Source organism: Trichosurus vulpecula, chromosome 3 (genome assembly GCF_011100635.1).
Source record: "Trichosurus vulpecula isolate mTriVul1 chromosome 3, mTriVul1.pri, whole genome shotgun sequence".
Classification (NCBI taxonomy): Eukaryota; Metazoa; Chordata; class Mammalia; order Diprotodontia; family Phalangeridae; genus Trichosurus; species Trichosurus vulpecula.
In genome coordinates, this window is record NC_050575.1 from 351,032,040 (window position 1) to 351,047,141 (window position 15,102).

The 15,102-nt window shown below is 40.5% G+C and overlaps 1 protein-coding gene across 1 annotated transcript in view; it reads right to left on the reverse strand.

Annotated features, from left to right (window-relative positions):
* Positions 1 to 2,348: 2,348 nt before the first annotated feature.
* MTA3 (metastasis associated 1 family member 3) overlaps positions 2,349 to 15,102 on the reverse strand; it is a 203,163-nt gene continuing 190,409 nt past the window's right edge. Inside the window, exon 17 of the mRNA XM_036748813.1 lies at positions 2,349 to 5,573. Coding sequence (XP_036604708.1) covers positions 5,548 to 5,573 — 26 coding nt within the window. The 3' untranslated portion in view covers positions 2,349 to 5,547. The remainder of the gene's footprint in view (positions 5,574 to 15,102) is intronic.

Below are 15,102 nucleotides of genomic sequence, written 5' to 3' on the forward strand. Positions count from 1 at the left end.
GGTGAGGAGCCAAGCAGCCCTTTGCCCTACTCCCCCTGGTCTTATCTATCATTGGGGAAATATCTGAGAACCTTCGGTAAAGGGATTTGATTACTCTGGTCATTAGACTCCATCATACCCATTTTGGCAGATGGGAGCAGAACGTGCCCTGCAAACTTCCTCTGCTCCAGTCAACTGTGAGTCTTTAAGAAGTTCAAAGGGAGAGGACTGGTTGGTCATGGCTGGGAAGGGATGGGTTTCTTAGAGGATATGGTAAGACTTCTCCAGGCCCCGATCTCAAACCAGTGGTAGGAGGGCTTGGAAGATGAAGTGGGCCCTAGGACTCGGAAGGGCCTTGGAGATGGATCATGCTTGGTTTCTTCAAAGCTAAGTGCAGTCATAGCTGTTACTAGTTGTCCTGTTCTGCCTTAATAAACGAAACTCACAGAAGGAACATCTAATCTCATGTCTGTGTTTGTCCCTGTGAGCTGGGCTGCAACACTGCATCCCTGAAATTAGGGACAAAAATATATGAGAAGCACTCGGGGAGTGAACATGTGTACATGGGGTGGAGGGGATGTGGTTGATGGTACAAAAACCCTTACCTTGGAATGTGTGTCTGGGTGTTGAGTGGGGTATCCATGTGTAGGTCAAAACCCTAGGTTGAGACCTACCATGTATGCTTTAAGACTGACCCTTCCCTCATCCCTACCCCCACCAAAAGGCTACACATAACTGGTTTGTAGATCATTACTTTCTCTTTACATCCATCTAAATCCACTCCCAAAGAAAAGGATATCTTATCTTTAGTGGAGAAATGCTTTAAATGGCAGCCACCACTAAATTCCATGAGGTCTAGCCTAGAATCCTATCTCTGTTAGGGTTCTAAGAGGAAGTTGAAGGAGGTTGTGATAGCCTTCTGGACAGTATCCTTAGGGATCAAAGAAGTCTCCAAACCGCTCTTTTTCCCCTCACTAACTCACTGGGGATTCATTATGAATTTATCTGAACCTTTCAGGAGCTTAGGTGTATGACTAGGCTGGGTTCACCTTTGGGGGAACAAATCCCCTCATGGTCCAACCCCAGGTAAGACAGGTTGATTTAAGATGACCTGGGTCCAACTCCTACAAACTCCTCCTTCTAGTGTCCAGTTGGGGAAAGAGTCTATTCTTCCATCTCCTTTGTGATTTTATCCACTTTGATAGTTACTCCAGACCCTGTTCTTTCTCAAGCAGGTATTCTTTACCTATTTGTGTGTGTCATGAGCCCCTTTGGCAGTCTGGTAAGGCCTGGGAACCTCTTCTCAAAATAATGCTTTTAAATGCATTAATCATATATTAAATAAGTTTGTGGACCCCAGGTTAAGAACCCCATTTTATAGCAACACAACCACTGTTTATTTTCTTCATCTACACACTCCCTTCCCTTTGAAATAAATTTTAGAGCTGGAAGGTTCTTTCCAAAACACAGTCAAAGCTTCTTACTCAAAAATCCAAAAGCCTTCAGGGCTTTATCTCTGAGCTAACCCACCTGTGACCTCACTCTCACCATTTTCCTTTTCTGAAAACTCTTCCAAACTAGACAACGGCAGCAACCCACAGAAAGTCTCCTCTAAACTAGGAAATGATGAGTTTTCAATATGCCTCTCGCTTAGTTCCTGCCTCCCCCTGTCTCCCTACCTCTCATCCCATCCTAATCTCACTTCCTATTTCTTGTTTCCTAGAGGTATCAATCCTTGTTGGGGAGGAGGGATTGGAGGGTATTCCTCATTTCTCTTATATGTTTCCTCTTCTCCACTCCCTATCTTCAATTAAAAAGTCCAAGATAAATAAAGGGAGGATCACAACCCCAGCCTAGCTCTGAGCTCAACTTGAAGTTTCACATTTCCAAATAGGAAATCCCAGTAATAGCACTATCTGGATGAGTACAAACATTATGCTTGTTTCCTTCCCTATCATGGCATCTCCTGGGAGCAGTTTGGGGCCAAAAGAAAAATGATTTAGAATCTAAAGAGATTCTCCCTAATTGCAATTTGGGGATTCAGAGGCCTAGGGAACAATGAGGAACACTATTCATTCAGACTCAATCCCTCATCATCGTTAAAGTTCAATCAGAAACTTCCATGAGTGGGCAAAACAAATTCTGATCAGGTTTTTGATCCTGGGAGTGGTTTTGACTTATCTGTATAAAGTAAATGCACAGTATGACTCCTGAGGCTTAACTACTGCAAAGCAAGACTTTTCTCTTTCTTTTTCCTTGGGGATGCTCACAAAACTGACTAGAGGCAGCCAAGGCACTATCATACAAAGAATACCAGCTTTGAAGTCAGAAGACCTGTTTGAATCCAGCTCTGTCATTTACTGGCAGTGTGACTGTGAACAAGTGACTTACCCTCTCTGAGTCTGTTTCCTTATCTATGATGCCTAGTTTGAGTTAGTACTCACAGCAGCACCAGAAGCATCAGGGCCAAGGGGAGTGAATGAGTTGGGGGTCTATGAGACAAACAATGACAAAGCTACTTGGCTGGGAGGCAGGACGGTGGAGTTGAGTGAAGAGCCCCTTTTAACTAAACAAAGCAACCTACACACCCTCCAATCGCATCAAATGCTCACAGTTCGATATTTAACCACAAAGTAAGGTGACTTCTCCCTACCTATCCAGTCCTAACAGAGGCTAGTCCTATACAACTACAAAAGTAATGCTTCTCATAGCCTCATAGAACCTAGGAGTTGGGACGTTACAGGCCTTCCAAGATCAACCTACCATCCAGCACCTGAATCCCTTTTTTAGCATCTCCTAACAGATTATCCCCTATCCTCTACCTGAACATAGCATAATGGGGCATCTCACTACCTTACAAGAAAGAAAAACATGCTGAATCTCTTCAGTGTGGCCATAAGAATTAAAACCAGGCCTATATCTTCAAGTGGACCAAGGCTAATAGATGTTGGGCTTCTGTTAAGTTAGAATTTTAACAAAAATATTGAAAACATGACCAATGGTTTATTTTAGTTTTCTCCTTTTGACTACTCATGCCATAGAGGGGAACTGGAGACAACAGAGGAAGTGATGCCAGCACAGATGGACACTGCAGGCTTTAAAAGGTCATTTGACTTCAGTCATAAGAACAGAGCTTTTCTGCACTTAATTTGCTCTGTGTGTGTAACTCATTGGGACATATGGACAAGATGGCGGTACATAGGGAAACATCATGCTACAATGGGATTTTATAGTCACAGGATGGGAGAGCCTGAGAAACCCTCGAGAATAGCAATGAGTCCTATATGTCTGATAAAGCTGGACTAGAAAGTTGAATGTTTAGTTATTAAACTCTTCCCCCTCTAATTCCCTCATGAACATTTGTATTTCACAACCTACTTCTGGGAGGCTCAGGGGTTGCTGGCCTGAGAACCATCAAATAGAGAAAGTATCCCTTCTGAACAAAGTTTACAGGTAGCCAGTACTCCCTCAAAGTTCAATGGCAAAAGTTCTCAGCATCAAATGCTTAGGGCACTATTCCCCTTTACAGCCCAGTCCGTATGCCCAATTTGTTATACTTGGTGAACCATCCATCTTTTAATATCCTAAGATGAAGTGAACAATGGCCAAAAGCATTTAATAAGGGCTTTCAAGGGGGAGGGGAGAGAACAATGGGTCATTTAGTCTCTAAGGTTAAAAAAAATTCAGGAAACAGGAACAGATTGAAAGTCTCTACCATGTAGCCCACTCAGGCAGACAAATGTGATTTTCTTTTTTCTTCAGCCCAAGGATCACCCTTAAAGAAATCCTTCCAGATTTTCTGAGCCCCCAATCTCCTTTTCTCACCCTGGTCTCCATTTAGCTGGCTCCTCAGCTGGTACCCAGTCACTATCTCATATATTACTTCAGAGGACACATCTGGAAATACTCCTGGGAATAGGGCCTGGGTTGCCTCCCTCATTTAAAAAAAAAAAAGGGAGTAATTAATGTTTCTGGAAGTTTTGACCCAGAGTATCATCCCATCATGCATTACATTCTCTTATGTTCACTCAAATCCATCTATTTAAGGATATGGCTGACCAGAGAGACAAGGACCCCAAGACTCACTCAACTCAATATTGTCTCATATTTCATGAAACTTTAAATACTATATGGACGATGGACCCTATAATAAAGGAAAATAAGGTGGCTTGTGCCTGCAGCTCCTGAGTGTTTCCCTCCATTCCTAAGAGTTAGAGAAACGAGACTTACAAGTCATACATGTGGAAATTCAGATTCTGGGATGTCATTTACATTCACCCTTCTAGAGAGAACTATTTCCTCTCATATTTTGTTTTATTTTATTTTTCAATTCAGCCTCAGCTGAGGACTGCACAATAACCAGCTGTAAAGACACCAAGTTCTGGTGCTGAGGGTAGGAATTTAAGCCAGAAAACGACGAGAAGTAATCCTGTTTTCACGTAGATTTCTTGGGGGCCTCCAAGGTCTGTGTCCGTCTCCTACTCTCTCTCTTTTTCTCCCTCTCCCTCTTCCTCCCTCCCCATTTCCATCTTCCTAAAAGCCAAAGTTGTCCTTTACCGGACGGATGTGTCTCAGCTTGTCTCAGCCATCTGAGGGCAGATTCAGCCCCAGTTCATCCTTTGCTGGTTTGTCACTCAGATGACCTGCAGGGATCACCTGGTGAACAGGAGCCCAGAACACCTGGATTATCATCAGTGAATAGAATGAAAGTTCTCTTAGAAAGGGAAGAAAATGATTAGTGTCATATCATTTATGACAAATTTGAGGCAAAGTTTAAGCATGGGGGGGGGGTGCAGGGGTGGGGGCAAAGGTAATCTAAGGGCTACATGTGAACGTTAAGGCCTCAGGCTATACCCAACAATTAAAAAGACAGGCGACAAGAAAGGAGGCTTTCACAGAATCAAAGAAGGCAATTTCTGCTGCTTGAGACAGGTAATTCTGAAGACTCTTGCTGCCCAGGGGGAGAGAAAGTTTCCCTTTTAAAATAAACCACACAACTAATAGAAGCTTAGCATCAAAGAGGAAGTTATGTGAAGGTGGTATCAAAGCTATGTGACTTAATGCCTGGAAAAGATATCGCGGCAGGGTGCACATACATGAGCACATTTCTTAAGGATTCTTTCAGAAAGATGTTATATCCCCTCCTATACACAATTACAACATCCTCACAAACCACAGTCAGACTGATCCATGAAACATTACTGTCTTTTCAAGGCATCAGGGCTCAGGACTGGCTTCATTCTAGGAGATACAGCTGACCATTTATGTGCTCAAGAGGAGGCTGCAGACAAAATAGGGTAGAGTAGGGTAAACTTTCGTCTCCCCCTCTCTGAAAAGCTCTTGGGCAGCTTGTACCTTGAGAGGCTACGGGAGATTCTATCAATTCACAAAATGGGGATCTGAACTCAAGTTTCCCCACTGCGGGCCATTGACTCAGTGTGGGGTCAGGTCATGGGGGTTTCAAGCTGGAATGTGCCAGGAGCACAACTGCCTCTTCCTAAGCCAAAGCTGTGAACATCAGTAGGACAGTGAAGTGAGTCTTGGTTTGGAGGATGGGATGAGGACATCTCAGTCTGAAACACAGCATGTGAGTTCTGGAAAAAAGAAAAAAGGAGAGAGAGAACAGGGGTCAGCAGACAAACAGTCAATGTGGTATGTGTGGAGTTAATGGTCAGTAAGGGAGAGTTTTTGCTCCACTTTAAACTTGGTCTCATCCTAAACTGAAGTGGAAATGTTCATTGAGGAGCACTTAGACTACTGTTGGCACCTCTTCTGGGCATACCTTTGGAAATTTAATTGGGGCAGAAAGAGAAATGTGAGGATACATGTGACTCAAGGCATTTTTTTCTTTTTAAAGATGCAAATAACCAGTCATGACTTCTTAATGGCTTTACAAAATAGGGTGGGCAGAAATCACAAGGGTGGATCACTACTGGGTTAGACTGCCACCTAGTAACCAAGTCATTAGGCAGTGTTCCTGGGGCTTGTAAATGGCCACCATATTTCTCCCCAGAGCTGGTACCCAAGAATAGGGAAGGCATGTAGCGTATGGCTGTGAGATTTACCAAGAATTTACCATAGAGAATTTAGCCATTACAAAGTGGGTATTCTATATGGGTTGTGAACATTTTTCTCTGAAGGTAAGGAGCTCACCCATCCAGCCCCAACTCAAACACTGAAGTAGCCACTCAGTAAAGGCTGAGGAAATGGAAATTGTCCCCAAATCACAATGAAAACCCCCAAAGGAGGGGTGAGCTTTCATCTCTCTTTGCAAGGCTTAAAGAAATCTAGGAAATCTTGGTAGAAATGAGTAAATGAAAAACAGAAGTTGCTTGCAGACTATGTCAATAGCATCTTGCATTACTCACTAGATTTCAAAACATATCAGGGTTTTGAGGGAGGTGGTTTGGCAGATTCTACCAAAGGGTTGGCTAGGATGAATGTGTTCCCACTAGATGCTAGTTTGCTAAGAGTGGACAGATCTGTCTTGATGCTTTTCAACTCTCCAATGAAGTTTCCTTTCTTACGTGGACCACCTTAGCCACATAGCATACCAATCCCAGGGAGAGATATCAAATATTTAAGTGGCAACCCAAAAACCTCCTTTCTCAAAGTACTGAACAGATGCATGGTCGGAAGAGACCCTGGAGGTTCTTCTAGTCTAGTCCTTGAATATGAATGCTTCTAGGCCATATGTGACAAGTCATGAGGTGGCCTTTGCTAGAAGCCTTCTAGGGAGGGGGAATCCACTGCCTTCTAAGGGAGTCCATTCCACTTTTGGAAAGCTCTAAATGGTTACATTTTCCCCTAGACTTCTCTTGCAGCAATTTCCACATATTCATAGCTCTGTCCTCTGAGGCCATGCAGAACAAAGATAGTGTCTTTTCTAGGTGACTCCTCCTCTAATACTTTAAAGTAGCTATCATGCCTTGTTAAGTCTTCTTTTCTCCAGGTCAAACATTCCCAATTCCTTCAACTGCTACTTGGATGGCATGAACTTAACCTTTTTGACCATTCTTTGGATATTCTCCAGTTTATCTTTCCTGAAATGTGGTACCCAGAAATGATCATTCAGTGATGGTTTGACCTAGGTAAAGTATAAGAGCATCACCTCCCTAGTCCTGGAGAGGTGGTCTCTTTTCATGTAGCTGAAGGTAGCATTAGCTTTTCTGGCTGCCATAGCATGACTGGTCTTGGAGTATATACCAAAACCCACAGATCCTTTTCAGATGAATTGTTGTGAATGTAAACATATCTCATTGTATATATTTTATTTGGAAATAGTTGTTTGCACTAGATTGTGAGCTCCTTGAACGCAGGGACTGGCTTTGCCTTCCTTTGAATTCTAGTGCACAATGCCTGGCACATAGTAAATTCTTAATAAATGCTTGCTGACGTGACCTCTTTCCAACTCATACTGCAAAGCTGATTTTAAAAAAATCCAAGGACAAGATTTCAGAAGACCTATATGAACTAATGCAAAAGTGAAGTAAGCAGAACCAGAACAATCTATATAGAAACAGCAATATTGTTAAGGAAAATTGGCTGTGAAAGACTTAGTAACTCTGATCAATACAATGATCCACTACAACTTGAAAGGATTCATGATATAAAATGCTGTCTACCTCCAGATGGAAGATTGATGGACTCAGAATGCAGATTGAAATTTTTTTCTGTTTGTCTTTTTTCCAGAATGTGGCTAACATGGAAATATGTTTGTGTGACTGCATATGTGTAATAGATAATGTATTTCTTGCTTTCTCAACAGATGGGAGAGGGGTGGAGGAATAGAATGTGGAACTGAAAATTAAAAACCAATTTTTTTTTAAAAGAGAGCTTTTGAGGGTGTTATAGACGTGGGGTGCTTCATACATTTTCAGATGAGGTTCATGAATTATTGGTTTTGCTTAACTGTTTTATTTCATCCCATGATACCTTTCATAGTGGGGGAAATCTGGAAATATTTTGTAATGTAAAAACAAAACATATTAATAAAACTTTTTTTAAGAGTGTAAAGAATAAACAAAAAGGGATTAAATGATCATTGAGGCAAGTGAAGAAATTATTAACTACTTTGTTTTGGAGGAAAACTGTTGAATTCTAACAGATGTTCAAATAATTGAAGCCCCTCATCACTAATATATTATGCCTTTGTGCCAGGTTTCTGATGTTTCTTGAACTCCATATCTATTTCCTCTTTTTGTTAAGGTAATGCACTCTAAAGACGGTATCAATTCTATTTCTGTGTCTATTGTGTTGGTAAAAGACTGTCCCCAAGTCAGAAGCATCTTTGTTAGAACATACACCTTAAGAGAAATCAGTAAGAAAAAGAGCCAGGCAACCACTTAAAGTGCTATTACAATCTAAGGTATAGCAATGCCTTTGGAACCCTAGGGACTAAGTGAGTAAGACCTAGGGCTGATCCAACCCAGTACTCTACTGAAAAAGGCAGGTTCAAGGGATGTGCCATGGAAGAGCACAATTGTGCTCCTTAAAACCAACCTTAAAGATAAGCTATGGTCCATTTTCCTTTAGGAGCTATTCATGACCTTTTCATTAAGAAACTTGTCCAATGCTTTAAAAATTTACCAGTATGCCTCTTGGAAAAATGAGTTTCCTTCTTTTATTACCTGTTGTGTGAAATAGTACTTCCTGTCAATTATCCAAATACACTACTTTAAGGTTCCAAAGGGTGTTCTCTTATTCTAGTACTTCAGGATTTGGTGAACAGTTCTGTTTTCACGTAACCATTCATGATTTTATGGGTTTTGATGGCATCCCTTTCTTTTCAAGCTAAAGAATCCTACTCTTACCATTTTCTCATATGGCAGCCTCACACTCCCTCCCCCGCTCCCCCCCGCCCAAATACTGGCCTAGATCCCAATATAATGTAAACTCTTTAATAGGACTGGTTTTTGCTTTTTTTCATGTAAATACCTAGCACAGCACTCCGCATCATCCTAGGTGCTTAATAAATACTTGTTGGATTGGAGATCCTTCTCTGAGCCATCTTTGGTTCCATTACATCTATCTTAAGGTTCAGCAATCAGAACTACACACTAAAGCCACAGTAAATATTCATCATAGTTTTATATAAGGGTACAATAATTTTTATTTTATTTCCAATACTTCATAGTATGCAATGTTTAGCTAGCTTTTCAGGCTATGATGGCACATTGGGTTTATCTCTAGACGGAATAATCTATGATGACTCTAGTTTCCTTTCATGCGCTGGGCTCAGAGCCCTTCATTTTATGCATATAGTTTAAAAGATGTACCCCCAAATGTACTACTCTCACATCTGCCTGCATTAAAACCCATTTGCTCATTCATATAGACATGTAAAACTATCCTGTAGTCTATTTCAATAAGCTTGACTACTCAGAATTTAGTGCCTTCTGCAAATTTGGAGACTGTACTGCCAATACTCTAAAGAGAGGAGTATAAGGTCTCTAAATTTAGAGTGAAGCAAACTTCTGAAAGAGCTTTTCAGAACATACTATACAATTTGGATGTTTTATGAGTGCTCAGTCATCCAGAAGGAGAAAACAAAAAGAAAACAAAATTGTACAGAATAAGAGAATCTTGCAAAGCCTCAGGGGCTTAAAATGAGTCAGAAAGTCTCCACATCAGTTCATTTCTTCATACTTTGACAAAACCTTACATCACTATCACCCTAGGGGTCTTTATTTAGGAGGCATCAGCTCACTCATTTGGATGTTGGCTCAGCCAGGAGATTAAATCAATTAATTTTGTGGGTTGGCACTTTTTTTCTGAGAATTATCAAATAGTAATGCTTCTATGTTTTCTTTTGTGTGTGTGCATGAGCATGCATACATGCACACTTTCCAAGGGATTACTGACTGTTTATTGTCAGTGTTAAAAAGGTAGACATTAGGTTAGCAAGACAGAAATCAAACCAATTTTAAAGATCCACAATAATTTCTTGGGAACAGTAGCTGGGGAGGGATTGGTTCCCCATTGAATGGAAAGCAATGCCACAAAATCTCCTTGGCTTTTGAGATGCCTCTTTCAGCACAACCCAGGTCTGTTCTTCGTAGGAACAGGTCAAACCTCCTACAGTGAAGGCTTCTCCTTTGAGAACAAAAGCTTTCTTTCCTCTCCTTCTGATCTTCTGTTTTAGAATGTCCAAGAATCATCTGTTTTTACAATGCTGCATACACAGTGCTATACTGAGAGACACAAAAGGCTTAAGGATGAGGAAACAGACTTTTCCAGATTCTGCATGTTCTGTGACATATGACCAAATATGACTAGGCATTCAGGGATAAAGACAAGGTTGGTATTTAGTTATGAATGTTAATATGCCCTCTCTGGGGCCTGGGTTACTTGCCCATGGACTTCTTGCAGCATACTCAGATAGGTAAATTTTCAAACTGTTCACGTACCTAATGGAGAGAGTACAGGATAGGGTAACCTCCAAGTGGGGATAAATGATTTTAGGTCTGGGTTGACCTCCTCAAGCATGAGAAACCTAATGTTGTGTCCTTGGATGGCCAATAAGGTATTATCCCAGAATACTTCTGGAAGGCATTGCTGATTATCCAATACACCTTCCCTCCATGAGCCATTCCTACTCACACTTCAACAGCTTTAGAGAACATAACTGCCCTCAAATAATGGCTAAATAGCCTGGAGACAATCTAAGCACACTCTCTACTCTGATACACGGCTTCACATTCAATAAGCCCTGGAAATATAATGGCCCATTTTCAAATAATAAGAAACACTGAGATGCTTTGGTTGATTTAACTATGTTATGCCTCAATAAATGGTTGCCAGAGGCCAGTCCAGAGCCGCTTTCTTTGCTCATTTGAATAAAGTTTGCTAGTTTTCTATAAACGGTAATGCAGATTTTTAAAGTCAGGAAACCCTTTGTGTCTGTTGAAATGGCATAAAAATTGTGACAGAAGGCGGCCCAGGCCCGTACAGAAAGAACAGTGCCATCAGCTGCTCTTACTGATCCATTCCTGCTGGGATTCACAGGGACAGCATATGTATCCCCAGAGTCTGCTCACTGGCACGGCATCACTCGCTGCCACCAGTTTCCTGGAGCTGGGATGCCATAAGTTAGAAATGTTGAATAAATGATTTCAGAAGCGAGACACATGCATGATCTTTGCGGATACCATGGATCACAATATTTTATCTACAGAGACATTCAAATCCGATGCCCTCTTCACAGGAGAGTAGGTAGTAATACTATATCTTGCTGCATAAAGGGAAGGAACAGGGGCTAGAAAACCTGATACATAAAGTAGGAAAAAAAATTGGAAAACTATACTGATCCCATAGAAAGATGCTTCCTTTGTCTGAAAAGTCAAATATATTGCAAAAACTTAATGATTAATAAATATTTGTTGAAAAAATACAATTTCCTGGAAAATTTTCCATCTTGTCATCAACACAATTCCAAATGATGGGACAGTTGAAATCCCAAACTCTTTACCCCTTTAAGGTTTCCTCCCTTTCTGGATGCCACTGGTTTCTGCCATGCCTTCAACAGATAATTAATTTCCCCTCAATCTGGTCAGGTGTCCCAAGAAACTCTCCTTCCTTGAATTTAGCCCAAGATATAAATAGCTGAGATAATAAGAAAGTTGGGAAGAAAAGAGCAGTAGAATGGGGGAAGTCCTAAAACTAGGTAAAAATCTATAATTAAGTCATCCTGGCTCCCCTGGCCTTCCTTCTTTGGAGTACAAAAGAGAACAAAGGGGAAAAGGGAAAAAAATCCAAGAGAAAATTAATTTCCTCACATTTCATCAAAGGCAATTTCCTTTAATGGACATTACCATTACCTTTGCCTTTCTAATTAATAATGAAAATGTACAAACACACATACCAATAGATACACTGTCTCTACTATAATTTTCTCGATAGTTATGTTGTAACGTAAGAAATAGAGTTAGAAAAGCAGCACAAGTATTAACATTAATTGTATATCTGTGTGCCTACAAACATGAGTTAACTGATCTGTGTCATTTCTTAAGTGTCTTTTCTTTCTTCTATTACCTCACTGTTATATTGACCCAGATCCTTTTCACCATGACTATAATACAGAAAGAGTGGGTAGGGTCTAGAGTGGACATAAAGAGCTTGAGAAGAGTAAGGAGAAGGGGGTGCAGTAGGGAGAGAACTGAGCTAAATAATACCTTGGATGTACTATAAATGACCTGGATGTCACAGATGAAATAGGTATTAAGTGCCTGGCACATGGACTTACACATGTCAGTTGATTTCACACATCATAAACTCACGAATTTCCTGCACATAAAGCCCCAGTACACACACATGTACGTTTTAATGTACATACCTCATAGTGACATACATCTGTAAACATATACATTCTATACTTTAGAACTTAAATGAACCCCTTCTCTCACTGATGTGGGCAATTTCTCCATGGGCACAGTTTAGCATTTGTCATTTTCATCCTGTATCTCTGTCCACGTCCTTTTCATGAAGGATAGCCCTGGGTGGCCTTCCTTAATGGTTGTCCATATGTTATCCCACATTCTTGATGAGTGACTGACCTATCTCCTTTTATTCAAAACAGATCCCCTGTCATTCATTTTCTGAATTTCCTTTTGTTTCTCCCTTAATGCCTTGTTCCCTCTTTCTGGCAAGAAAAAGTCAGTAATACTGACTTACCAATAAGTATTTACTAATACAGATGTATACCTGTCACGTATCTTTCTAGTGCCCTTTGGATTATTGGCAATTGGTTGCTGTTGCATGATTTTCAGTGAAGTTAGAGTTAGGATTAGGGCCAGCTTTGGAGTCATATAGATCTGAGTTCAAATCCCATCTCTGACACATACTGGCTATATGGCCATGGTTAAGCCATGAAGAGCTACTTTTTCTATATTACTGCACGGAAGAAAACTTCACATAGGATCTAGGGATAAAACTGTACTACTGAAAAATGTGGCAGAGTGATAAAAGCGCTGTCTCTCAAGTTAGAAACGTGGATTCAAATTCTGCATCTGACACTACCAGTGTGGTCCTGGCCAAGTCTCAATCTCCCTGGATCTCAGTTTCCTCAACTGTCAAATAAGGGGGTTAGATTAGATCATTTCTGAGGTCCCTTTCAACTCTACATTTATGAATATCACCTTCTTCAGGAAACAAAAACTAACTTCTTTTCCTTCTCCAAAGGAGTGAAGTTTCTACTTTCTGTCTAGTTCCAAAACAGTCACCACATCCATTTTTCCACCATGGAAAGAGCATTGGCTATAGAGACGAGTGATCTGGGCTTTGAACCCCAATTTTTCCACTTAATGCCTTTTGGACTTTGGGTAAGTCATTTAAACTCTCTGGTTTCTGACTTCCTCATCTACTATGAAGGAGGTTGGACTGTTTGATCTGAAAGGTCCTTTATAACTCTATAACCATGATCCTCTGATCACCAGGTCAAGGGATAGCTTATTGTAGCTTTTATTTTTAAAAGTTTTATAGATGCCATCTTTTTATACCACAGAAACTTTTTTTTTCTTACTTTATTTTTAAAAAATTTTTTATTTAATATATTTAGTTTTCAGCATTGATTTTCACAAGAGTTTGAATTACAAATTTTCTCCCCATTTCTACCCTCCCCCCCACTCCAAGATGGCCTATATTCTGGCTGCCCTGTTCCCCAGTCAGCCCTCCCTTCTGTCACCCCACTCCCCTCCCATCCCCTTTTCTCTTCCTTTCTTGTAGGGCAAGATAAATTTCTATGCCACATTGCCTGTGTATCTTATTTTCCAGTTGCATGCAAAAACTTTTTTCTTTTTCTTTTGCTTTTGAACATCTGTTTTTAAAACTCTGAGTTCCAAATTGTCTCCCCTCTTCCCTTTCCACCCACCCTCCCTAAGAAGCAATTCAACATAGGCCACATGCTTATCATCGTGTATAACCCTTCCACAATACTCATGTTGAGAAAGACTAACTATATTTTGCTCCTTCCTAACCTATCCCCCTTTACTGAATTTTCTCCTCTGACCCTGTCCCTTTTTGAAAGTGTTTGTTTTTGATTACCTCCACCCCATCTGCCCTCCCTTCTATCATCTCCCCCTTTTTTTAAATCTTCTTCCTCCTTCTTTTCTGTGGGGTAAGATACCCAATTGAGTATGTATCGTATTCCCTCCTCAGGTCAAATCTGATGAGAGCAAGATTCACTCATTCCCCCTCACCTGCCTTCTCTTCTCTTCCTAAAAAACTGCTTTTTTTTGCCACTTTTATGCGAGATAATTTACCCTATTCTATCTCTCCCTATCTCCCTCTCTCAATATATTCCTCTCTCATCCCTTAATTTTATTTCTTATAGATATCTTCCCTTCATCTTCAACTCACCCTGTGCCTACTCTCTATGTATATACATACACATACATACACACTCACATATACATATATATACATAAACATATATATGCATATTCCCTTCAGCTACTGTAATACTGAAGTCTCATGAATCATACACATCATCTTTCCATGTAGGAATGTAAACAAAACAGTTCAACTTTAGTAAGTCCCTTACAATTTCTTTTTCTTGATTACCTTTTCATGCTTCTCTTGATTCTTGTGTTTGAAAGTCAAATTTTCTATTCAGTTCTGGTCTTTTCACTGAGAAACCTTGAAAGTCCTCCATTTTATTGAAAGTCCATATTTTGCCTTGGAGCATGATACTCAGTTTTGCTGGGTAGGTGATTCTTGGTTTTAATCATAGCTCCACTGACCTCTAGAATATTCCAAGCCCTTCGATTTCTTAATGTAGAAGCTGCCAGATCCTGGGTTATTCTGATTGTGTTTCCACAATACTCAAATTGTTTCCTTCTGGCTGCTTGCAGTATTTTCTCCTTGATCTGGGAGCTCTGGAATTTGGTGACAACATTCCTAGGAGATTTCTTTTTGGGATCTATTTGAGTTGGCGATCGGTGGATTCTTTCAATTTCTATTTTGCCCTGTGGCTCTAGAATATCAGGGCAGTTCTCCTTGATAATTTCTTGAAAGATGATATCTAGGCTCTTTTTTTGATCATGGCTTTCAGGTAGTCCAATAATTTTTAAATTATCTCTCCTGGATCTATTTTCCAGGTCAGTGGTTTTTCCAAGGAGATATTTC